Source organism: Elephas maximus, chromosome 23, assembly GCF_024166365.1.
Source record: "Elephas maximus indicus isolate mEleMax1 chromosome 23, mEleMax1 primary haplotype, whole genome shotgun sequence".
NCBI lineage: Eukaryota > Metazoa > Chordata > Mammalia > Proboscidea > Elephantidae > Elephas > Elephas maximus.
Window position 1 is genome coordinate 62,239,815 of NC_064841.1, and position 25,704 is coordinate 62,265,518.

A 25,704-nucleotide genomic window follows, 5' to 3' on the forward strand; every position below is an offset into this window, starting at 1 on the left:
CCCAACTCAACGCCAGCCTGACTTCAAAGCCCAGCTAGTCTCTAAAACCCGAGGCCTGAACGACAACATCAATCAAAACGGAAATGTGCCAAAATTAGCAGATTTTTAAAAATGCTTCTGAGAAGCACTGGGGCAAGTGGCACACTGACCAGTGAACTCAGTTAAGCAATCCCAGGCAAAAGCATATGGTAAGCAAGGGGGAGCCCTGGTGGCGCAGTGGTTAGAGTTCAGGTAACCACCAAAATGTCAGCAGCTTGAATCCACCAGCCGCTTCTTGGAAACCCTATGGGGCAGTTCTACCCTGTTCTATAGGGTCGCTCTGAGTCGGAATCAACCCCAGGACAACCGGTTTTGTTTTTGATTTTTACTTAAGAGACAACGTGAAGGGAACTGAGTCCTGGTTCTTGAATGCCGAATAAACTGTTGTTTATCCGCTGTTTTTTGATCTAGCAGGAAGTTGAGAACTGAATAAATCAAAAAAAGGTATGATTGTATGCAAGGTTTGGACAGTGTAGAAGCAGCAATTGGAAACTTACGTGCCCACTCTGCTTATGGCCAGTCCCTGTTTCTTCCCTCTAGATTTTGTCCCTTCACTGCAAAACTCCTCTCACTACATTGCAGACCTCCCTTTTACCAAAGTAAGCCTCAAGGAATGTAGAAAGTCAGACACTGAATCCTGTTTGAATGTGTACTCCAAAGTCAGTTGTCTCTGCCAAAAACCTCAAATTACTCCAGAGCTGCCATTTTAAGAAAGGTGTGTATGTTGTTAGGTGTCGTCAAGCTGATTCCAACTCAGTGATCCCGTGTGACAGAGTAGAATCTTTACAGAAGCAGCTACACACACACACACAGAGCCCTGGTAGCGCGAATGATTAAAACAGCCTAGGAAACGTTATGGGCCGGTTCTACTCTGTCACACAGGGTCACTAAGAGCCCCCTAGATAGGAAGGCACTCAAAATACACAGTGGACACAACAATGGGCTTGGAGCATACCAACAATTGTGAAGATGGCACGGAACAGGGCAATGTTTCATCCTGTTGTCGTGGGGTTGCCATGAGTTGGAGTCAACTCAATGGCAACTAAAAACGTGTATACACACGTGTACAAACGTGTTTGCCCTACTCCTTTTTTACTGGTTGGATCACATGAAAGAGACCGACATTCCTTTTCCAAGTGTCGATTTACTATGCCTACTGCCATTGTGAAAGAGGCAGAACATAAAAAATACATGTAAAAGACAGACATTTGATATCATCATCAAAGTCTTACAAAACACCATATTTTAAATTAAATCTGCTTTACAACCCAATACTGGTTTAAACATTGCTATCTAAGAATCATGATTGGTAAAAGGTCAGCGAAAAAGAGGAAGACCCTCAATGAAATGGATTGACACAGTGGGTGCAAAAATGGGCTCAAGATTGTGCAGGACCGGGCAGTGTTTCCTTCTGTTGTACACAGGGTCACTGTGAGCAGAAGCCAACTCGACAGCACCTAACATCTAAGAACCAGGTATTTTTTGCTGAATTTTGTCCACGAACTAGTTCAACCATAATTTTAGGTTCTATGTCTTCTTAAGACTGCCTCCCACCCCCCAATTACTCCGTGTAGCTAACAAGTGACTACATTACAAAGTGATAACGGGAAAGAACTGAAGACATGCCTGCCTGTGGTCTACAAACATCACAGGAAAGCCTCCCACATTTCAGTTGATCACTTCTCTTTGCTTTGGGTAAAATATGGCAGAGTCAAGGCTGGCACCAAGCTGAATTCTACTGAAGAATGTAGTAAGTTGGAGAAAGGAAAAAAGAGAAAGAAAAACAGTGGAGAAATAAAAACCAGGAAAATACACCAAAATGATGAATGGGAGTCATTTGAAAGAAAGGAAGTATTCTACAACAGATGAAGAAAGTTTTAATTTCTTTTCACATTAAACATTGCTTATTACAATCAGCTAACAGAAATACTGTAACATTGGTCAAGATGACTTCATTAAAACTAAGAATAAATGTTTGCAAAGAGAAAACCTCATTTAATGTGAATGATGATGTCAGATACTATCATTGTCACAGTAAGATTAGGAAGCAACTTATCTTGAAGAGAAAGCAAACGGTTCCAACCCGGGAGCCATGCTGGGGCTTTCATAGCGAAGCTCTGCCTTGCTCAGAATGCTTAAAGCCTAGACAGTTCAGGGAAGAGAGGTGAGCTCTGATTAGATGTGTCAGATCTCGCCTTCAGGTAAGCGAGCTGCTATTTTGGGCAGAAGGGTCTTCAACAGCAGCCTTGGACAGGGCCAATCACATTTTAATCATCAGACAGTCCAAGGAACTATCTCAAAAGGAATAGTTAAGTTTCATGTACATGCTACTACGGTGTCTAAATTTTTGGTGTTTTCCATATATAAATTCACTGCTACTACTTTTCTTTTTCATTTTGCACAACTATGATATTTGATATTAAGAGACACAATTCTTTCTCTACCAATGAACCGGTTTCTCCCATTTCGCAAACTCTAAATTGAGAGGTCTTGTGGAAGAAAAGGGAAAAACGTAACGTGGGGCCTTACAGAGAAAGATCGTGAAAATCAGTAGACAATATACACAGAGTTTCACCATCGTAAAACCTCAGTCATAATTACGTGACAGTCTTTAAATCTGGAAAAAGAGAGGAGCGATCAGAATTAAAAGAGGTATTAACAATAATCACCAGGAGTTGGTTTTACAAAAGTAGAGCCATAAATGGCTTAATGGCCCAATTAAGTAATGACCAGACTCTCTTTTAGTCAACAGTAAAAGAATTCTCACTGGTGCTACAGTCAACACAGCATGTAAATATTTAACATCTCTTGAAAGTAACATTTTCGCGATGACAGAGACAACGTAATCCCATCCACCGCTGTGACTGTGCACAAATGAGCCCGGCCAGGTGTCAAGCAGGCACTGGGCACACCCCGACACCGGCGACGGAACATGAATCGGAAGAGCGAGAAAAGGATTCAGAAAGAAAAGTAGAAAACAAACTTTAACATGGATGAGACCGTCCTTAAACAATTATTGACCTAATCAAGACCTTGAAAATTACCACCAAAATGCACTGCCATGTATTTTTATTTAGTTTACAGAAAGACTCTGTAAGTACCGGTTGCAGAAAGAAAATGTTTAGTGCTATTTACATTTGTTTTAAAACTCTGCTCTATACAAATTTAATTCTGATCAGTATGAACAGTATTTTTGTAGGTCTACTGCATATAAAGCCTTTCCATCAAAGCATTAACAATGAACAAAATAACCTGATTACATTTAAACAAAGAGGACTGTCTGGAACCATTCACACTTCATGTTCGTAAGGGCCAGGACGCTAAGTTCAGAACATAAGGTCAGCCTGTAACTTCATTTTTATAAAGGCTTAAGTTATTTATATGGAATATGGTTCTATATACTACACGCCAATCTATATTTAAGTTCTATAGTTAGGTATTTTATAAGTTTTTTTTATTAAATATATTCTACACATATTTGTAATTCCACCCAGGAAGGATTTCTTCCCAGTGAAAAAAATATAAAAATCTTTTATATTTTTACAGGTTTAGATGAAACTAGCTCATGCTTTAGTGCTGTGCAAATTGTTTTTAGCGTATCAATTTTTAAATTATTGGTACAAAACAGAAGAAAGAACGGCATCCTAAATCATGTCTGCCTTAAAAAAATCAGCTTTCAATTTTAATACAATTGCAAGCACTAATACCAAATGCAAACTACATAAAGAAACAAAATTAGTGCTATGGAGATTTATTTATTTTTAATTTTTTAGAATTCAATTGAGCTGTAATGAGTATGCATGACACTGGACAGAGCCACAGATGAGCAATAATTATGGAAAAATTCAATCTGCTGATATTCAAATACATAAAATCGATCAGTAAATGAGGTTTTCTAACGTTTCTGCACAATCATAAAAGCCTCTGAGCGGCTGGAATTTACCCCTCCCGTATTAAGGCTAGGAAACGCACTCTCGTCCCTTTGTGTGCGGTATGAATGAGCACTTGGTTACTGTGTGACGCGAGAGTGCACGTGGTAAAGGAATACAATGTTTCATCAGCCCTCTACTGAGTGTTGAGACAACAGGCACATTTCGTTTTTTGTTTGTTTTCATGTGTTGCAGTGAAAGTAGTCACACTCAGTGTAGGACTCTGTGCCAGCGCAGCCCCCGAGGCTGACTTTGGTAGGATTCACCCAATGTTTTAGTTTCGATTCCATTTTTTCCTCTCAAGTTGGCCCAGTAATTAACTCCACTAACTGCTGAGTGTCTTCCAGTGTGGAACCGTATCTACGAGTATTTCTAAGTGCCATAAACCGTGTTACAAATTCTGCTGACGAGGCAAACCATGTCAATCTGTTTGTTTGTTTGTTTTTTTCTTTAGTGCAAATTGTATTTGGAACACTTCATTTGTTAGTTCTGGTGATGAACATTTTGTGGCAGCAAAATGGTTTCTGCTATGGAAGATAACGTGTTAACTTTTCCCCTGGAGGTTGACTGCAGTCAAAAACCAATGCACTTTAAACTGCTCAAATAAACAAAAATACGAGAAAGAAAAAATCATAGTGAAAAATGTCCTTGGTTCAGTTGACAGAGTTGGTGTAATTGTTCTGTTCCATGGGTCGACAGACAGGCTGTTCTAGGGGTTTCTGATGCGATGGCGGGTGTCTCCTGTCCCAGCAGCATGAGGGACAATGACTCCGTCACACGCACTCAGCAGACACGGCAGACAGTGTTTACAGGATTACACAACAATTACTCTCGCCGGTCTTTTCCCGATTCCTCTGACCTGTGGAAAACAAACAGCAGTTTTGTTTATAAATGCTACCCTCAGAAGGGGGAACCAAGTCTAGTAAGAAATAGTTTTTGCTTTTTTAACATCTCCTTTTTTTGTTTTAATTAAAAAGCTACAACAAATGCTTCTATAATTTTAGCCTGTTTCCAAAATGTCTGGTTATTTGCTTGACAAGCTCTATTCATAAACTATGAAAATTTCCTTTCCCTCAGAATGGCCAAGAAAAACCAAGACATTCTGGAACGCCTGCCTCTGTGGCTCCCGCTAGGAAAGTCTCCAGGGCCTGCCTTACCTTGAGAGTTTGGCTCAGGCAATGTCTCTCTGGCCACCAAATGCATCACTGTTGTTTTGCCAAAAGGAAGTTTTAACGCTATGTGAAAAGTAGAAAACAATGTGTTACATACACAGTGACCCATTAAGTACCTATCTAGAACTGAAACCATTTAAAAAATGGATTGCTTTCCTCAAAAGATGGAGCTTCTGACCATAGAGAGCACCTCCTTTACAAAATGAAATTAATGTTACTAGAAACAGCCTTTACAATTCAAGTAACGATTTTTCCTAGCTATGGCCATCGGCTTCACTTGTGCATCCGTGTTGTTTGAGGAAAGGGTAACAGAAAATACATAATCAGGTAATAACAGAGACAGCCTTTGGCGGGGGGGGATTTAAAAAAAATTTTTTTAAGAATAATTTTTCTAGATTAAGAAAAAGTTTACACTGGGAGATATTTGTTTCTAAATCTAATTACTTGTCAGTCACCTAATAAAATTACCGCACTGAACAGGCTGCTATAATGAAGACAAAGAAGAAATGACAAACTTAATTTTCAATATTTATTCTCAACCTTGTATTCTTCAATTAGAAAATAAAGTTCTTAAAAAGGTCAGTCTTGGCATTATTAAAGATTATTGTTTTCTAATTGAGTTTTCCAAAGATTTTTCTCACTCCTAAGTAAAAAGTTATTACAACATATTTCAGACATAGAAACAATAATATAGTAAACAACCATGTATTCATGAACCACTAAAGCAAACACCAACATCAAGTTTCACGGCAAACCTTTTGTTCCTCCGTGTTTAAAATGAAAAGCAGCCAGTATTGGCATTAGCAGCTTCCGGAGCGGGGCCGTGGGGGAGATGTTTTAGTTCTGACATTCCTAACGACTTTATCTTCACTAACTAACTAGGCTTAAGATCATCACTTAGCAAGCATGACCGCCTACTACCTACTTTGTAAATCTTGCCTTATAGGATGATCATTTTTTTAAAAGAGGGCCCAAATTATCCTCAATATTATATCTCACGTAATCAAGGCAAGTTTCCATTTTATTTAAAGTTGAACAGCTGTAATTTAGGACCCGGCAGTGTTTCATTCTGTTGTACACAGGGTCGCTACAAGTCAGAGGCGACTAGACGGCACCTAAAAACAACAACAACAAATAAAAGCCACAATTTAGTCTATTCTCTTAAGCGCTTAAGTTCAAATGAGGCACGATGGTCCCAAAGTACCTTAAATATACCCGGGCCTGCTGCTGTTGAGTCGATTCCTACTCACAGCGGCCCTACAGGACAGGGTGGAACTCCCCCATAGAGTTTCCAAGGAGCAGCTAGTGGATTCTAACTGCCGGCCTTGTGGTGAGCAGCTGTAGCTCTTAACCACTACGCCACCAGGGTTTCCTAAACATACACTAAAAAAAAAATACACTAGGAGGGGAAAAAAGAAAGTTACCCTTCCTGGGAGGGGAGGGGTAATCTCCTAGGCCTGATTAATGTTTTTAAAATGCAAATAAGACTTTATGTTAGAAATTTCATCAAATGTATAGGTAAAGCCTAAGGAACACTCTACCCTTGCACTGAAGTTAAAACGTACGCATACCTAAATGTGTCACTCTCATACTATCCTCTTGGCTCTAGCAGGCCAGCCAGCCTTGCTTAATTTAGTAATTCTGTCTCTGCCACCTGCACTTTGAGCAAGTTAACCTCTCCTTAAACAAGGAGCCCTGGTGGTAGAGTGGTTAAGCACTCAGCTGCTAAACAAAAGGTTGGTGGTTCGAACCCACCAGCTGCTCTGCAGATGAAGACTTGCCAGTCTGCTTCCATAAAGATTACAGCCCTAGAAACCCTATTGGGCAGTGCTACTCTGTCACATGGGGTCGCTTTGAGTCAACTTGACGGCAGTGGCCAGTAACCTTAAATGGTCCCCTTAATCTAGATATTACTTCTAGTATTTGCCCCTTACAGTTGTGCCAATTAAATGAGACAGACGATGTAAGGAAGGTGCCTGGTTCAGAGTTTGGCGCCAAGGAGCACTGCCAAGATCACCACTCTGAGATGCCAAGGAAGATGAATTTCAGCAAACAGGTGAGTGAACTGAACTGTAAATTTAAAGAAATGTTGGACAGGAGTGGACAGATGCTGACTGGCTTACATTTGAAGCTAGAAATCTGATTGGTGGGGACTGTTTTTCTTCTCCATTTGAATTTTAACGAGACCCAGAAAATACTGATGCTAACAGTATTAAAGGTGAAGTGAGACAGACACGGGGCTTTAAAGCGCTGTTTCCTTCACTGTAGGTGCGTCTGCTGTCTCCTATGACACCGTACAGACTTTTCAGAACAGGCCTTCAATCCAGCATCACATTGGGAGGCAGGAGTTGGGGGATGGAGAGATGCACGTTTGTAAACACGTGTCCTTGGGTGGATTTCATGCCCACGGTCTAAGAACCACACTTTGGAAAGCACTGACCTGGAATGTATTAAATATGAAACTTTTAGCTGATATTCTCCTTCTTTGTCCTCCAGTTAGTAAGGCTGCTACCACATTTTAGTACATTGAAATCCTATATGACTAAAAAGTCCCATCTCAAAAAAGGGGATTTGAGGCTATGTTTTAAGAGATCCAAAAATGTAAACCTGAAACTTACTGGAGCATAAAATCTCAAGAATGGCAGAGAATTCCCAGGTTTCCCAGTTTAGCCACACACTTCAGCCAGTCAATGATGACTGACTCCTCCCCATAACACATATTCCTACAAGCTCACATTCACCTACTGCTTGAATATAACCAATGACAAGGATCTCACTCTTTCCCAAGGCTGTCCATTCTTTCTTTAGGAGGCTCAATGTGTTCAAAACTTTTTTCTTCTATTGAATAGAAATCTGTCCGTGGCTGATTCCCACTATTGGTCCTAAGTCTAATGCACATGGCCACAGAGGGCAGGCTGAAGCCTTCTCCCTCAGCAGTCCTGCAAATACCTGAAGACAGTTGTTATCCCCTTGTGTGCTCTTCACTATCCACATTCAATGACTAAAAAAAAACCAAACCAAACCCGTTGCTATCAAGTCAATTCCAACTTAAAGTGACTCTATAGGACAGAGCCGAACTGCCCCACAGGCTTTCCAAGGCTGTAATCTTTATAGAAGTGGACTGCCACATCTTCCTCCCACAGAGCGGCTAGTGGGTTCAAACCACTGACCTTTCAGTTAGCAGCTGAGCACTTAACCACTGTGCCGCAGGAGTTCCTTAAGCAACATTTACCAATTGTTTGAATTAACAATTTCTTGTGTGAGCCACAGGGGGAGTAAAAAAAAGACTAAACATGGCCCCATCCTTAAAGAATGTACAATATAGCCAGAGAGCTAATATTCAATTCTTACATTAAGGGTTGGTTCCCTCCAATCACACAAAGAGGTATAATAAAACGAACTACAAACAAAGTAAAGCTGTATTCAAATGGCAGATACCTCATAGTAGACAGAAATACTTTTCAGACTGGTTATACCGCTGCCCCCAAAACTTATTCTGTATGAGATTTATATCAAGACATGTTCTACCTACTTGCTCCTGTCATATCATCGGCATGTATCTACTCCAGCCCTTAACACAGTGTTTTAAAACTGGATTCTGTCTGTTTCTCCTACATAATACTACGGCACCTTGAAGAGATGCTATGTTGTTCAGCCCTGCATCCCCAAGGGTTGGCAAATAGGAAGAATGCAATAAATATATGTGAATGAATGAATATATTCTACCTTTAAAGAAAAATAGATTGAATATTTCACTGTCAGGTGTAGAGAATAAGACACTATATTTAAACAAAAACATACTTAAATGAATCACCTTTCTTCATTTGCCTTCCAATTTCTAATTATCTGAATACATCTGAAACACATAGACACAACAGAAACCTTGCTTATGACAGAAAATATATCCCAGAAGGGGGCACCATTGAGCTACATTTCTCCAATCACAATTGCGTGTGGTGTAATGGTTAAGAGCTACAGATGTGAACCAAAACGTTGGCAGTTTGAATCCACCAGGTGCTCCTTGGCAGCTGTATGGGGCAGTTCTACTCTGTCCTATAGGGTCGCTGTAAGTTGGAATCTAGTCAGCGGCATTGGGTTGGTTGGTTGGTTAAGCACTACTGTTATCCTGTTTTACTGAGGAGGATACTAGGACACAGACTGGTTAAGTAACTTGCCCAGGGTTACACAGCCAGTAAGTGGTAAAAGTGTAGAGCTAGATAAAACTTAGTCTGGTTCTAGAATTTACTCTTCAGTCACTACACTATACTGGCCTCTAATTTTAGTCGTTTACTTTTATTCTCACATGATTAGCAATGACATCAGTTAGAGTCAAACTGAAAGATCCATGGGTAAGAACTGACCCGTAGGGTTTCCAAGGGCACCTGGTAGGTTCGAACTGCCAGCCTTTTGGTTAGTAGCCGTAGCTCTTAACCACTATGCCACCAGGGTTTCCAATCCATTTATTACTATATTTGAAAACCAATTGAAAACTTTTTCTAGTCTGTGTACATAATTTTAACTTAAAAGTAATATTCACATTACATTATCCAGAAGTACAATAAAATAACATTTATAAAATAATAAGCATAGACTCTCACTGAAAATGGGATAGATTATAAGGTAAGAAAAACTTTCATGGTACTAAAATTGAATTTAACAGAATACAAAATGTAAAGGAGCAAGCATACCAAAGAAATGCACAAAATTCCTTCTGAATTTGATTTTATAATTTTTTTTTTTTTTGTAAAATCAAAGACAGTAGCATTTAAAAGGAAGATACAGTGTCATCATGAGATGGAATTAAATCCCATTACAAAGGTGGTCATTACCTCCTAATGTGACATTTCCATGTAGAAACCGCCCTTGATAAATAAGTCGGAGAATGTTTGGACTGCTGACTTGTTCTTCTTCCCAGTCTGAAAAGAATCCAGTGAGATGGTCAGGAGCATTTCAACATATAATTAAGGCACTACTGTATTGTTTTACAAATTCAGATCCCAACTAGACAGTCAGAAAAAGACTACACTTTGAAATTCTTAATAATTCAGGCGCCACAATGCACACATTCACCGCAGCTTTGTTTTCTCTTTTTCTTATCACTAAATAATGAGGGAGACTACTTTTCTTTGCCTGGTAAAGGATACTAAAAAAAAAAAAAGAGGATACTAAGAGGTGCCAAACTGTAGTCCTGGAGTTTACAAAATTAAAGCTAATGAATTGAGAAAATCTCATCCCAGTAAAGAGATGTACCATTTGAAAACTAATTTCAGTTACCAGTTACTAACAGAGGACTATAATGTTTCAATACTGCAACCTGTTTAAAATGTATATTCGAGGCTAGAAATAATAGGTTTATTAAAGATTTTTAAGTGAATTAATATATTGATTTGAAAATAACAAAAAATAAGTACAAAAAATAATGGTTTAAAGATACTGACGCTATGGAATGAGATGCTTATGAATAGGGCATGGAGTTAGTAATTTTCATTTACTTGTAACTATTTAAACTTTGATTTTAATAAACTTTTAAGAATTCCTCAGTTGTCTTTGTCAAAAATTCTAGTATGATGTTTGTTTACCATAAAAGAAGGTAACAGTCAACACACAACAAAATAGCTCTAAATAATCTGAAAAGAGTGAGTAACAGAAGCGAAGGGGGTAGCAGAAAGCTTTTCTTTCTCCTTTGAGGGTTCACAATGAATATGAATTCAAGTCTGACAAAACCACTGCCTCTCAGTGACTCAGGTGCCCAGACACTGGAGGGGACGGGTCTGTGACAGTCTTCAGCCTATTCTTGGGGCATTTTCCTTGTTTTTCTCCTCTACCCTCTGGCATTCCTTTGTGGCCATTTATCCCAAGTCTCTCGTCTTGGGGAAGAAAGATCAAATCAGCTCTCAACACTTTAGTATGGATGACACTGTTACTAGGATATTGCATGTCTGAACGGAGGTGTTCCACAGACACAAAGTAAGGGCAGCGATTCTCTAACCCACAGAGAAAAGAGGCTAAAGGCACACATTTCTCAACTTATACGACGTTTTGGAAGTACAATTTCTAAAAATATTTCAAGTGTTATTTTGAGACGCAGAAATTCATTATGTTATACAAAAAGCATTGTGATTTCCGGGTGCGGCACTGGTTTCATACGTTACTCCCTTCCCCCGCTTGGAGGGTCTGACGTTTTGAGACTCACCTACAGGACAATGCTTAAAGACAAAGGAGAACTCCAGGTATTAGCAACATGTATTTAGTGGACTTCCGGGGTGACACCTGGCCCAATAAGAGCTGTGTGTCTGACCATTCCATCTAGTATCGATCTTTTCACTGAACTGCATGACAATCTGCTAAAGGAAACTAATTGCTCCCAGAAGTCTACTGTACAAAGGATTTTCTTCTATGGATTTAATATTTACTACACATTCTTAACATCAGTAGATATTTACTTTTACTGACCTTTAGTACTTTGATACATTGTAGACCTATATTCTTGGTTTAAATATTTTATAGGAATAAAAAAAAAATTTATTCCCTGCAGTGTCTAAAAATGCAGAACAGATTTGGCAAACTCGGGAAAGACTGGGAATCTAAAACTTTTATGTGAAAATGATGAACAAAGGGATGACACAATCAATTTTCAATACAGCTCATTCTTTGGGGATATTATTTATGGCAAAGACCTGCTACACTTGAGCCTGTCCTTTGTTTACCTTTAATCAGGGAATTTTAAGAAGTTAAATAAAACTAGTTTTAATAATCTAAGTCAATTATGAAAGTAAAAGTATTTTTTCTTACCTCAAGCAATAATATTGCTGAAATAAAATAATGGGGGGGTGCACAAAAGGGATAGCTTTTTTGGTCTTCTATGATCTTTTCTACAATATCTATGGATGTTGAAACCGATTAAAAGTAATCCTGTGAACATAGCTAGTAAAACATCACTATTAGACAGGTATTTAAAATTCTTATTGTACTGATACTTAGCTATTTTTCGTGGTTATGAAGAAAGCCCAGTACTCTATGAGCCCCATGTTTAGCCAATTTACCTTTCTGAAATGTCTTCTCAGTGACAGCCTTTAGCTTCATCCCCTCCCTGACTAACTAGCACTAACTCACTTGGCTACTAACGGGAAGAATGATCCAGTACTTGGAAGGATTTGTCTAAACCAGTGTTTCCTAAGCTCAGCTCTGAAAACCACAAAGACAGACCCTTTGCTTTTAAAAGTCCTCTTCAAGAATGTTTAAACTGTGTTTTCACTTTCACGATAATCTGAAAGAGATTGTCTAGATGATTCAAATAATGACCTTACAACCAAACAGAGCCCTGGGATTTAGCACCCACACAGGCACGTCTGTTTCCGATCGCGCGGGTGCCAAGCAGTCCTGCTTTAATTGTCAACGGGCTAATGAGAAAAGCACGGAGGTTAACCTAATATTTCAAAGACGCATTCTTGCCGAGTGAAGGCTGAATGACAAATTGGTACACTGTGTGAACGAAGGTTTTGTGGCAAATCTGCAGATAACTGAGTCAGCATACAACATGTGGAAGTGGCAGCACGCCCAACTCCACAGTGCCGCATCCGCTGCGCTAGTACGGACTCGGTTTCACCAAAACCCTATCACCGGGTGTGTGAATATGAGTTTGAATATTATTGCTTTTAGAGTTATAGCTGCATCTCCTTTATAGATTGGCTTTAGTTCTACGGTTGGATACAAGTTATAAGCATAAAGACTTTCAATGTTTGTACATTTTAAAACAAGTCACATTTTAATTAAAAAAAATAGCTTAAGTGGGCGTTAGGAAACCTATGAGAATTTTCTTCCCTAAAAGGGCTCCATATATTATTTAAGGTTGAGCAGCACTGATCTATCTAAATCATTCATTTTGTATACACACTGTGTTCTTTGTTGAAACAAGTCTCAGCCTTTAAAAGTCCAAACTGCTTCTGCCAGTAAAATTAGCTGAAATCAGCTGGCACAGTCATGTGGCTCTGGTGCCTGCCATAAAAAGGGCCAAGAAGACACTTGGGGAAAGTTCAAAGGGAGATCATAAGCTAAAGGTTTACTTAAGGGAGGTGAGACAGTGTCCTATTATGCAGAAGAGAACCACGGAAAGGAAAAAGTGCGTCCCCGCCAACCCACCACCGCCAAACACCCACCCCAGTAAAACCGCCGCCAAACACACACACTCAAAATTTTTTCACGGATACCTACTGTCTTGAAAATGAAAACATTAAGTGGGCTTTCTATCATCTTGGCCTTGTTCAAAGAACACAGGAATTGACATGGAATTAGAAATTAACTTTGTATAAAATTCAATTTTAAGTAGGTTAGGTATAGAGTAGACCAAAGAGAATGTATTATAATCTGTTAAAGATAGTTTTTCTTTTCTTTCACCTTCTGTTTTGTATAGATGGGTATGATACAAATATGCAAGTGTGTGTATATTAACTACTTGCAGTTTTCCTTCTTGTCATGGACTGAATTATGTCCCCCCAAAAATGTGTGTATAAGTTTGGCTGGGCCATATTTCCAGCATTGTGTGGTCATTCTCCATTTTGTGTCTGGATTTTATGTTAAAAAGATTAGGGTGGGATTGTAACACCACCCTTACCCAGGTCATAACCCTGATCCAATGTAAAGGGAATTTGCCTAGGGTGTGGCCTGCACCACCTTTTCTCTCTCAAGAGATAAAAGGAAAGGGAAGCAAGCAGAGTTGGGGACCTCATACCACCAAGAAAGCAACACCAGGAGCAGAGCACGTCCTTTGGACCTGTGGTCCCTGCACCTAAGAAGCTCCTTGACCATGGGGAGACTGAGGACAAGGATCTTCCTCCAGAGCCAACAGAGAAAGCCACCCCCTGGAGCTGACATCCTGAGTTTGGACTTTTAGCCTACTTTATTGTGAGGAAATAAATTTCTCTTTGTTAAAGCCATCCACTTGTGGTATTTCTGTTATAGCAGCACGAGATGACTAAGACACTTCTTAAAATATGCATGTTCATTTACATTAGAACAGTCCTAAGGCAAGAAGCGGGGGCAAGACGGCAGAATAGCCAGGTCCTTCTGGCGATCCCTCTTATAACAAAGACCCAAAAAATCAAGTGACATGATTATATTTATGACAAGCTAGGACCCCTGAACATCAAAGGCAAAGTTAGAAAATGGACTGAGCAGCAGAGGGAGAAAGAGACGGTTCAGAAGGGGAGAGGAGTTGCCAGACCTGAATCACTGGGATCCCTCAGGCATTACTCCTAGGAGCGGTGGTGGGGGGCTGGTGGTAGCGTTTGGCCGCAGTTTCCTCAGGGAGAAGCAGCCAGCCACACAGCCTACTCACACCTCCAGAACCAGAGAAGAACTGTGCTCTGGGCAAAAGCTAAGTACTTGCAGGTATTTCACCATACCCTCCTGCCCCGAAGCCAGCTTCAGCAGCTGTTGATTTCCCTGGGCCTGTGATAGGCCCATTTGAGCACTCTGAGCCATGCTCCTGAACTTGGAGAAGGAATAAATTCACAACAGGGGGAAAAGATAACTTGCCAGCTCCACTAACCTGGTGAGCTCAGGACAGAAGCGGTTCCTGTCCAGGCATAAATGGCCCATGGACTTTGAATATCTTTCCCCCCGGCATGGACCTGTGTGTGGGGGCCTATTTCAGGAGAATAGGCCCTTGCTGGCAGACTGCAAATGTTTCTGCTGTGCAGTGGAGAGGTGGGTGTTTTTCATTTGACACCACCTTGCCTATTAAACAGGGTCCTCACCTATCCACATCAGGGGCCTAAGGACTGGTGGCTCCACTCAGATCACCCAGCCACCCATGACAGGGGTCCAAGGACAGCTGGTACCTCCCAGTCCTTACAACCAAAGCACTGGGTGGGTACCCATGGTCCGTGTGCAGAACCCACCCACCTGTACACTCTAGGGAACAGGGACATACTTTTCTCAGAGACAATTGGGGGATGGTTCTCAGCCCCCTGCCCTGTTCAGAGCGTGACTCCCTGCTGCAAACAGATAGCAATATCGACACCAAACACCCCTGCCCCTCTAAGGCTGTAGGACAGAGCCTGTACCACACACTTGATGACCAGCTACCTAGACACCTGAGCTGAATCCACACAAGAAAAGTGAATGGACTCATAAGCTCATATACCTGATAACAGCTCTGGCCATCTGGTAACAAGATGTCAGAGCTCCAAAGGCAAAAATAATCAAGCTAGCTCACTCAAGCAACCCATCTGGGCATATCAAAACAAAACAAAGCAAGAAACTAGGCTACAGTAAGCAAACATAAAACAAACTAATACAAAACTTATAGATGGCTCATAGACAACAGTCAATATCAAACCACATAAAGAAACAGACCATGATCTCTTCAAAAAGCTCTCAAAACAGAAAGTCAAAGGCTCTTCTGGATGAAGATGCCTTCCTGGAATTACTAGATGCAGAATTCAAAAGACTGATATAAAAACTCTTCAAGAAATAAGAAAGGAGATCAGGCAATATGCAGAACAAGCCAAGGAACACACAGATAAAACAGCTGAAGAAATTAAAAAGGTTATTCAAGAACATAATGAAAAATTTAATAAGCCACAAGAATCCATACAGAGACAGCAAGCAGAAATTCAGAAGATTAACAATAAAATTACAGGATTAGACAATTCAATAGAAAGTCAGAGGAGCAGAATCCAGCAAGTGGAAGGCAGAATTGGTGACCCTGAATACAAAGCACTTGGCACCAATATACTTGAAGAAAAATCAGATAAAAGAATTTTAAAAAATGAATAAAACTTTAAGAATCATGTGGGACTCTATCAAGAGAAATAACCTACGAGTGACTGGAGTACCAGAACAGGGAGGGATAGCAGAATATACAGAGAGAATTGTTGAAGATTTGTTGGCAGAAAATTTCCCTGATATCATGAAAGATGAGAAGATATCTATCCAAGATGCTCACTGAGCTCCACATAAGGTAGATTTTAAAAGAAAGTCACCAAGACATGTTATAATCAAACTTGCCAAAACCAAAGATAAAGAAAGAATTTTAAGAGCACCTAGGGATAAATGAAAAGTCACCTACAAAAAAAAAAAAAAAAAACAAAACCTAAAAAGGAGAGTCAATAAGAATAAGCTCAGACTACTGGGCAGAAAATATGCAGGCAAGAAGGCGATGGGATGACTTCTGCTAAGCACCGAAGGAAAAAATTTGCCAGCCAAGAATCATGTATCCAGCAAAACTGTCTCTCAAATATGAAGGTGAAATTAGGACATTTCCAGCTAAACAGAAGTTTAGGGAATTCGTAAAAAGCAAACCAAAACTACAACAAATACTAAAGGGAGTTCTTTGGTTACAAAATCAATAATATCAGGTATCAACCCAAAACTAGAACACTAGGCAGGGCAATCAGATGTCGACCCAGACAGGGATCACAAAAATAAATCAAGATTAAAAAAAAAAAAAACCCTCAAAACAGGGTAACAGCGATGTTGTTATGTAAAAGAAGACCACATAAAAATAATAAAGAAGGACTAGGAAATATAGTCACTGATCTTTCTTATGGAGAGGAAGACAAGGCGATATAAAGAAATAAAAGTTAGGTTTAAACTTAGAAAAATAGAGGTAAATATTAAGGTAACCACAAAGGAGACTAACTATCCTACTCATCAAAATAAAATACAAGAAATAGAGATTTGGCAGAAACAAAATCAACAACAACGAAGAAGAGGAAAAGACAACATATAAACTACTCAGCACAAAAAAATTGTGGGAAATAGAAACTGTCAACAACACACAAAAAAAGACATCAAAATTACAGCACTAAACTTATACCTATCCACCATTACGCTGAATGTTAATGGACTAAATGCACCAATAAAGACAGAGAGAGGCAGAATGGATTAAAAAACACTATCTGTCTATATGCTGCCTATAAGAGACACACCTTAGACTTAGAGACACAAACAAACTAAAACTCAAAGGACAGAAAAAATATATATATAAAGCAAACAATAATCAAAAAACAGCAGGAGTGGCAATATTAATTTCTGACAAAATAGACTTTAAGGTTAAATCCACCACAAAGAATAAGGAAGGACACTACATAATGATTAAAGGGACAATATACCAGGAGGATATAACCATATTAAATATTTATGCACCCAATGACAGGGCTGCAAGATACATCAAACAGTCCTAAGGCAAAAGCCAGATTTTGTGCACTGGGCTACTTTAACCTGCGTTTTGCAATGAGTGAGGCAAAGGGTAAAATCTAGGGAAGGGTACAATGGTCTCCCCCTTTAAGTCTGGGCCCTACATTCTCTATTCTTTGTGCTTTTGTATTTCATATATTTGCCACTATGTCAAAACTTTTGTTAAACAAGTTGGGGCATAAAAAATTAACATTATTCATTCTCAAGAGGAAAAGGTCACTCACCCATTGGCCAGTTGTCGTACACATGCTTCGCAATGTCTGAAGCAGAATCATTAGGAGAAAACAGGAACTCTTTTGTTTTCCCGCTCACCAAGATGAGGCGCAAATTTATCTGGGGGGAGAAAGCAATGGTTCTCTTAATATAAATCTTGACATTTAAAGTAAAAAAAATTTTTTTAATTTTATTTCAATCACAATATAAACTATTGCTAATGCCACTTCCTAGTTATTTTTATTTAAATTCTGCAAAGTTTTTTTAGAATGGAAATCTAAGTATATGACTTTACTTCTAGTATATAAATTATACGTCTGTATAAAAAAAAATTTTTTTTATACACATGCACATACATATGCCATAATAAATGAATAAAAGAAAAGCAAAATGCATGCGCTTCTAAACTCACCTACCTAAAGAGTGCTCAGAATCGGACTTTTGTAGGTTATAACTATTACTATCAAATATGAATTTTCTATTTCAAAATTCTCATCACTAAAAACAAAAAAACTTAGTTGGTACTCCTTAAAAAGAGAAAACAAAATTATGTAATACTTTTTAACCTATAAAAACTATTAAAAAAAAAAACTAACCAAATTAATTGTTGACGGGGGAATCAATAATAGTAGCTACTTTAACTGTGTGAACATTTCTTGGTGCGGGGAGAGCAGGGCATGTGACAAAAGTCAGAGATTCATTCCCTTGCAGTAAAAACACCAAGGGGGATAACAAAACTAAAAATGTTGAGATTCACTGGATTTACATTTCCAAGCTAGTTTGTATTTGCTTGTTGTTGTTGGATGTGGTCGAGTCAATTCTGACTCATAGTGACCCCATGTGACAGAGCAGAACTGCCCCACAGAGTTTCCTAGGCTGTAATCTTTATGGGAGCAGAGGTCCAGGTCCTTCTCCTGCAGAGGTGCTAGAAGAATTCGAACTGACAACTTTTTGGTTAGCAGCCAAGCCTTTACCACTGTGTCACCAGGGCTCCTTATACTATTCTTAACATATTTTCCAAAATGCTCACTTTGTAATTTTCACCTGCTGTGATTACCTTGATATTATTTAAAAAATAAAATAAAAATTCATTTTCCCTAACTCACAGGACTGTAAACATGGTTTTCCATACCTCTGGGTGGGCCTCTGTTAGAGAGTAAATAAGACCGCCCTAAGTTTGGGTCTGGTCCAGAGCCGAGCCCTGGGACTAGGCAATCTAGCCTGGATTCTTTACATGCAAAGAACAGAGGGTGTCATTGTTCCAATTTCAACTGTGCCAGGTCCCAGGTTACCCAAGCTCTCTTCTTCAGTTACCAATTTTTTTTTTCTTATAAAAAATACCAGAAAATCTTTAAAATGCCAGCATTCACAATGAGACTATACTGATGCCTAAGTACTGAGGCATCATCAAGATATGGGGTCACTGATTACTGTCTCCCCTACATCAGCAATGCTCCCACCAGTGCCTTGCCAATTTGATAATTTGTTCAAAGTCAGAAATGCGCATATACACAAGTCATTCTTTTGGATTCCATATGAGAACCAGTATTCTAACTGTTCGTACATTATAAGTTTTGAAAAAGAGAAAAACAAAAAACACCTTGATCCTAGGTGAAAAGCCCTTTCGATATATCCAGTAAGAGTTTCTTGTGCCTTTCTTAAGTCGAATGAAATCAGACCAAAAAGCTTAACAGAGGAGATTTGATGAAATCTCACTGCTGTAAAGAAGTAATACAACCCAGAGGCTCTGCAAGTTCCATGTGAAAAAAGTTCAAGTAGTAGTTTGCAAAAATGATTAAATAGTAAGGAAGTACCACTTTATTTATGTCCTATAGCCAATAAGTAGTCATAAGTGCTTTTTCAAGCAAGGGACCTAACATCTATGCAGCACATTCATGGCTGTGCTCTTCATGTACGAATATTGGCAAATACATACTATGCTTTGAACTTACATGGAATCTTTTCCAAACCACTTTACAAGGATCCTTTAGTCACGAATGTCCAAGAAATTATGTCCCTCATCATAATTCAGCCATATATATCTAAACAGAAAGAAAAACTGACAGTAACAGCTAAAGATTGTTTCATGAAACAAGCTTAAACCCACAACTGAAAGTAACAGCAATAAACACGCAAAATGAAGCTGCTGAGTAAAGTTAACACCCTGCCTGGCACAGTGCCTGGCACACAGCGTGTACTCCACAAACAACTGACATCGCAGTTTCTTCAGTTTCAAGATGCAGTGAAAATGCAGGTTGGTTGGGCCGGAGCTAAGACTCAAACCCAGGCTGTAGGGTTCTGGGCACAGGGCAGGGAGTGTATGAAACGGGAACGGAACGCAGCCTCTTCTCAGTGGTCACATGGGTGTGTGGCTGGTTCCACTGTGTAAACACCTCAATCTTGAATTTGCTGGACTCTGGGGCTTTACTGTCAGCAAAAAGCCACAGTTTATAGAAATGCTATCATTTAGTAAGGCATTGTGACAAGTAAAATTAATTCTGCATGGCCATGTTAACCTGTACACTGTACTTAGTTTTCTAATAAAGAAAACGACTGAGTTATTGATAGGGAAGTAAGTCTTGACTTGGTCCTGTATTGATATCTATTATGAGATGACCCTGCTCCTTGCCCAGATGCATGACTCTGTCTCGGTCTGCAGTCAAGTACATCTTAGGACGATAGATAACACCAAAACACCGAATCCCATCATTACATTTAGATGAAACCTTGAAAGCAATCATCCAGATAAACACCTGAAGACATAGGTTGGTCAGTGGTTCAGTGCATATACAGTGACACCTGGGAGAGCTGGAACCAGATGGGACTGCCTTGTTTTCCCGGCTCTCCCAAGTTTTCTGCCTTTGACAGGGTGCAGCCACCACTTTTCTATCACTCGTTTTAGTGGAAAACATTTGAGTTTTCCTTCTCTGACAGGTTTCTGCCTTACACAGGTTCCGGGTTTTGCAGGTTTTACTGTCTTACAGCAAGAACCTTCCAGGGCTTGGTCAGATTAAAGATGTCAATTCTAGCTCCTTTCAGTAAATGTTCAGCAATTCCTATAAATGTGAGCTAGTTCTTTAAAAGATAATGTCTCAATTATTTAAACACTGAATGCAAGAAAGACCTTCTTACTTCTTTGAAGCCAAGCTGTCAATCTATAAAATATCTTAAAAGAATCTCTGCTTGTAGAGTAGTGGGGTCCTCAACACATTGACAATGGGTTAAAAACAATACTCTCATTTACAGCTTCAAATGTGATACATTTCACGTACACGCTGGTCTAAAAATCAGATCGTCTGTCAGGACTCTGAATGACTTGGTCTGAGACAGCGCACCTATTGTGTAATGAAGTTCCAGGGTACAGGGTTTAGAGCATCCAAATGAATTACATATTTTATAATTCCTTTTGAGGCAAAACAAATCAAAACAAGACTAAGCTAAGAGCTAAGAACTAACACAGTGGTGTCCAGTAAGCTCAAAGGAAACAGCAAGAACCCTTCCACGCATGTGATATCAAGTTCAAAAAGGTCTTCAGCCAAATTATCGATTTTTTTTGGTCAGATTATATAAACTGGGAGACAACACACCTAGAACTTAATTCACAAAATAATTTGTTTCCAATTAGTTAGGGTGGAAAAACTCAGGGGAAGGAAAGAGGGAGAAAGGCAGATGGGTCGGATTAGAACAGTGATTGGAAATGAAACAATTACGGAGATGGACCACGCCCTTTAAGAGAAATATGGCTGTTTCCCACTGAGAAATGGGCATGCTTATCAGAAAAGGAATTCCCAGATTCTCTGGGGAGAGTCTCTAAAGAATGGAATGAGTAGTGGGGGACCTATTTCATATGCGAGTCCTTGGGGAAACCACAGCAGAAGTGCCTCTACTATATGCAATGCTCATTCCCACTCATTTGCCAAAGGACAGTAACAAGCAAGTGGCCAGTGGGAGAGAGGTTAGGCCCTCTTCGCAAATCACTTTCAAAAAGCTCTCAATCTACCTCAAGGGAATTCTGGTGAGTGAAAAAAAGCCAATCCTACAAGGTTACACGCTGTATGAGTCCATCTACGTAATGACAAAATGAGAGACGGAGAACAGATCAGTGGTGGCCAGGTGTTCAGGGAGGGCATACAAGGGGAAGAAGGGGGTGAGGGGGCTGAGGTTATGAAGGGGCAGCACAGGGGTTCCTGTGATAGAGCTGATCTGTGTATCCTGACTGTGGTGGGGTTCACAGGAATCCGCTCATGTGATAAAACTGCACAGACCTCAAGAAATACACCCAAAACCCACTGCTGTTGAGTCGATTTCAACTCACAGTGACCCTGCCGGACAGAACAGAACTGCTCCACAGGACTTCCAAGGCTGAAATCTTGACGGAAGCAGACTGCCACATCTTTCTCCCGCTGAGCGGCTGGTGGGTTCAAACTACCAACCTTCAGGTTAGCAGCCAAGCACTTAACCACTGTGCCATCAGGGTTTCCAAAGAGGGCCTGGTGGATTCAAACTGCCAACCTTCTGGTTAGCAACCAAGCTCTTAGCCACTGCACCACCAGAGCGCCTGCAAATGGATATGCAGACACACAGATAAGTTCACATAACCTGGAGAAATATGAATAAAGTCCGTGGATTTTATTAATGCCAATTTCCTGGTTGTGGTATTGTACTACAGTTCTGCAAGATGTCACCACTAGGGAAACTGCGTGAAGGGTACATGGGGTCTCTCTGTATTCACCACAGGGGAAACTGCGTGAAGGGTACATGGGATCTCTCTGTATTCACCACAGGGGAAACTGCGTGAAGGGTACATGGGATCTCTCTGTATTCACCACAGGGGAAACTGCGTGAAGGGTACATGGGGTCTCTCTGTATTCATCACTAGGGAAACTGCGTGAAGGGTACATGGGATCTCTCTGTATTCACCACAGGGGAAACTGCGTGAAGGGTACACGGGATCTCTCTGTATTCACCACAGGGGAAACTGCGTGAAGGGTACACGGGGTCTCTCTGTATTCACCACTAGGGAAACTGCGTGAAGGGTACATGGGGTCTCTCTGTATTCACCACAGGGGAAACTGCGTGAAGGGTACATGGGGTCTCTCTGTATTCACCACTAGGGAAACTGCGTGAAGGGTACATGGGGTCTCTCTGTATTCACCACAGGGGAAACTGCGTGAAGGGTACATGGGGTCTCTCTGTATTCACCACTAGGGAAACTGCGTGAAGGGTACATGGGGTCTCTCTGTATTCACCACAGGGGAAACTGCGTGAAGGGTACATGGGATCTCTCTGTATTCACCACTAGGGAAATTGCGTGCAGGGTACATGGGGTCTCTCTGTATTCACCACTAGGGAAACTGCGTGAAGGGTACATGGGATCTCTCTGTATTCACCACAGGGGAAACTGCGTGAAGGGTACATGGGGTCTCTCTGTATTCACCACTAGGGAAACTGCGTGCAGGGTACATGGGGTCTCTCTGTATTCACCACTAGGGAAACTGCGTGCAGGGTACATGGGGTCTCTCTGTATTCACCACAGGGGAAACTGCGTGAAGGGTACATGGGGTCTCTCTGTATTCACCACTAGGGAAATTGCGTGAGGGGTACGTGGGGTCTCTCTGTATTCACCACAGGGGAAACTGCGTGAAGGGTACGTGGGGTCTCTCTGTATTCACCACAGGGGAAACTGCGTGAAGGGTACATGGGGTCTCTCTCTGTATTCACCACAGGGGAAACTGCGTGAAGGGTACATGGGGTCTCTCTGTATTCACCACAGGGGAAACTGCGTGAAGGGTACATGGGGTCTCTCTGTATTCACCACAGGGGAAACTGCGTGAAGGGTACATGGGGTCTCTCTGTATTCACCACTAGGGAAACTGCGTGAAGGGTACATGGGATCTCTCTGGATTCACCACAGGGGAAACTGCGTGAAGGGTACATGGGGTCTCTCTGTATTCACCACTAGGGAAACTGCGTGAAGGGTACATGGGATCTCTCTGTATTCACCACAGGGGAAACTGCGTGAAGGGTACATGGGGTCTCTCTGTATTCACCACTAGGGAAACTGCGTGAAGGGTACACGGGGTCTCTCTGTATTCACCACTAGGGAAACTGCGTGAAGGGTACATGGGATCTCTCTGTATTCACCACTAGGGAAACTGCGTGAAGGGTACATGGGATCTCTCTGTATTCACCACTAGGGAAACTGCGTGCAGGGTACACGGGGTCTCTCTGTATTCACCACTAGGGAAACTGCGTGCAGGGTACATGGGGTCTCTCTGTATTCACCACAGGGGAAACTGCGTGAAGGGTACATGGGGTCTCTCTGTATTCACCACTAGGGAAATTGCGTGAGGGGTACACGGGGTCTCTCTGTATTCACCACAGGGGAAACTGCGTGAAGGGTACATGGGGTCTCTCTGTATTCACCACTAGGGAAACTGCGTGAAGGGTACATGGGATCTCTCTGTATTCACCACAGGGGAAACTGCGTGAAGGGTACACGGGGTCTCTCTGTATTCACCACTAGGGAAACTGCGTGAAGGGTACATGGGATCTCTCTGTATTCACCACAGGGGAAACTGCGTGAAGGGTACATGGGGTCTCTCTGCATTCACCACAGGGGAAACTGCGCGAGGGGTACATGGGGTATCTCTGCATCATTTCTTACAGCTGCACGTGAATCTAAAATTATCTCAGAATGAAAAAGCAGGCTCTCAGCTCACTACAAATCCACACGGTATTATATGTCTATCTCTGCTTATTTTTCTTCATTGCAGTTGAAGATGAATAGCATTTTCTAAAAATATCGTATTAAAATCGCTACTTGATCAGTGACTTATTTTAAGCCATGCTATGAAATTTTAAAATAGATATGCATATTCCCTTCATTTTCTAGAGCTATGGATTCATAAACGACATTTTAATCTTTTTAAACTGCAATGTACAAGAAACATGAATGAGGGAGAACAGAAATGTACTCATTTTTCTACGTAGGACTGATTTAAAAGAAATTATTCAAACAATTGTAGGGCTAAACTACAGTAATTACATATATTTCATAAACTTTCTTTTAATCATTCATTTATTCAAACACTTTCTGAGACACTGTGCTTGGTGCCTGAATTACTAAAGATTAATATGAAATCCATTGAAGATTTCATAACCTTGAAGCTGTAAGAGAGGCTACTGATGGGAGGAGGGGTAGCTAGTACATGTATGAAACTGTAGGTGTTCAGATACGTATTTGCTGGATGAATTTAAAACATAATAATATAATATAAAGGAAGCTCCTGTGAGTCCGAGATTCCACAGTATGGGATGGTACAGTGAAAAAAAAAGTCCAAATGCTAACAGCTTCTATTTATTAAGTGGCTTACTGTAAAAGGTACTCTATTTAGTTACTCCTAACCCCTCTCTGAAGGAGTACTGGTGGCCCAACAGTTAAGCGCTTGCCTGCTAACTGAAAAGTTGGCAGTTGAAATCCACCCAGCGGCTCCGTGGGAGAAAAGACCTGAGGATTTGCTCCAGTAAAGATTACAGCCTTGGAAATCCTATGGGGCAGTTCTACTGTCGTACGGGGCCGCTAGGAGTTGGAACTGACTCGATGGCACTGGGGTTTTTTGTTTGTTTGGCCCCTCTCTGAAGCAGGTATTTCTACCCCCATTTAAGAGCTGTGGGTACAAGTTTGGAGACACTTAGCGATATAATACACTCTCGTCAGTGGGTAAGTTGAGATTTGAACCTAGGTCTGCTGACCACAAAGTACATGCTGTTCAGCATTCTGCTAAAGGGTGCCAGGAACCAAGTCACAGCTCTCCCCTCCCCAAGCTGCAACCACATATATCTTCTCTCAGATCCTCAAAACGTACTTGCTTTTACACATGTCATTCTGTCTGCCTGGAACACTCTGCTCTCCTTCCCCAGCCCCCAAATCTACACACTGGCCTGCACGTCTGCGAGATGATGGCATAAGCAAACGCCCCTGAGCCCAATCATCCCTGGATGAAATAATGAGACACAATTTTTAATAAAGAGTAGGAAACGAATTTCAAACTAAATTGGAGGAGCTAAGAAAGCCTTCTTATTCCCCATGAAACGGCATGGCAGTCACATTTATGAAGTTATATATTACAAGGCATTGTGAAAACAGA

The 25,704-nt window shown here is 40.7% G+C and overlaps 1 protein-coding gene across 1 annotated transcript in view; it reads right to left on the reverse strand.

The window, feature by feature from the left end:
- Positions 1-1,255: 1,255 nt before the first annotated feature.
- The window catches only part of UBL3 (ubiquitin like 3), an 83,496-nt gene continuing 59,047 nt past the window's right edge, over positions 1,256-25,704 (reverse strand). The window contains exons 2-5 of the mRNA XM_049867186.1: positions 17,566-17,674; positions 9,970-10,056; positions 5,126-5,203; positions 1,256-4,827 (exon numbers count right to left, since the gene is read on the reverse strand). Coding sequence (XP_049723143.1) covers positions 4,775-4,827; positions 5,126-5,203; positions 9,970-10,056; positions 17,566-17,674 — 327 coding nt within the window. The 3' untranslated portion in view covers positions 1,256-4,774. The remainder of the gene's footprint in view (positions 4,828-5,125; positions 5,204-9,969; positions 10,057-17,565; positions 17,675-25,704) is intronic.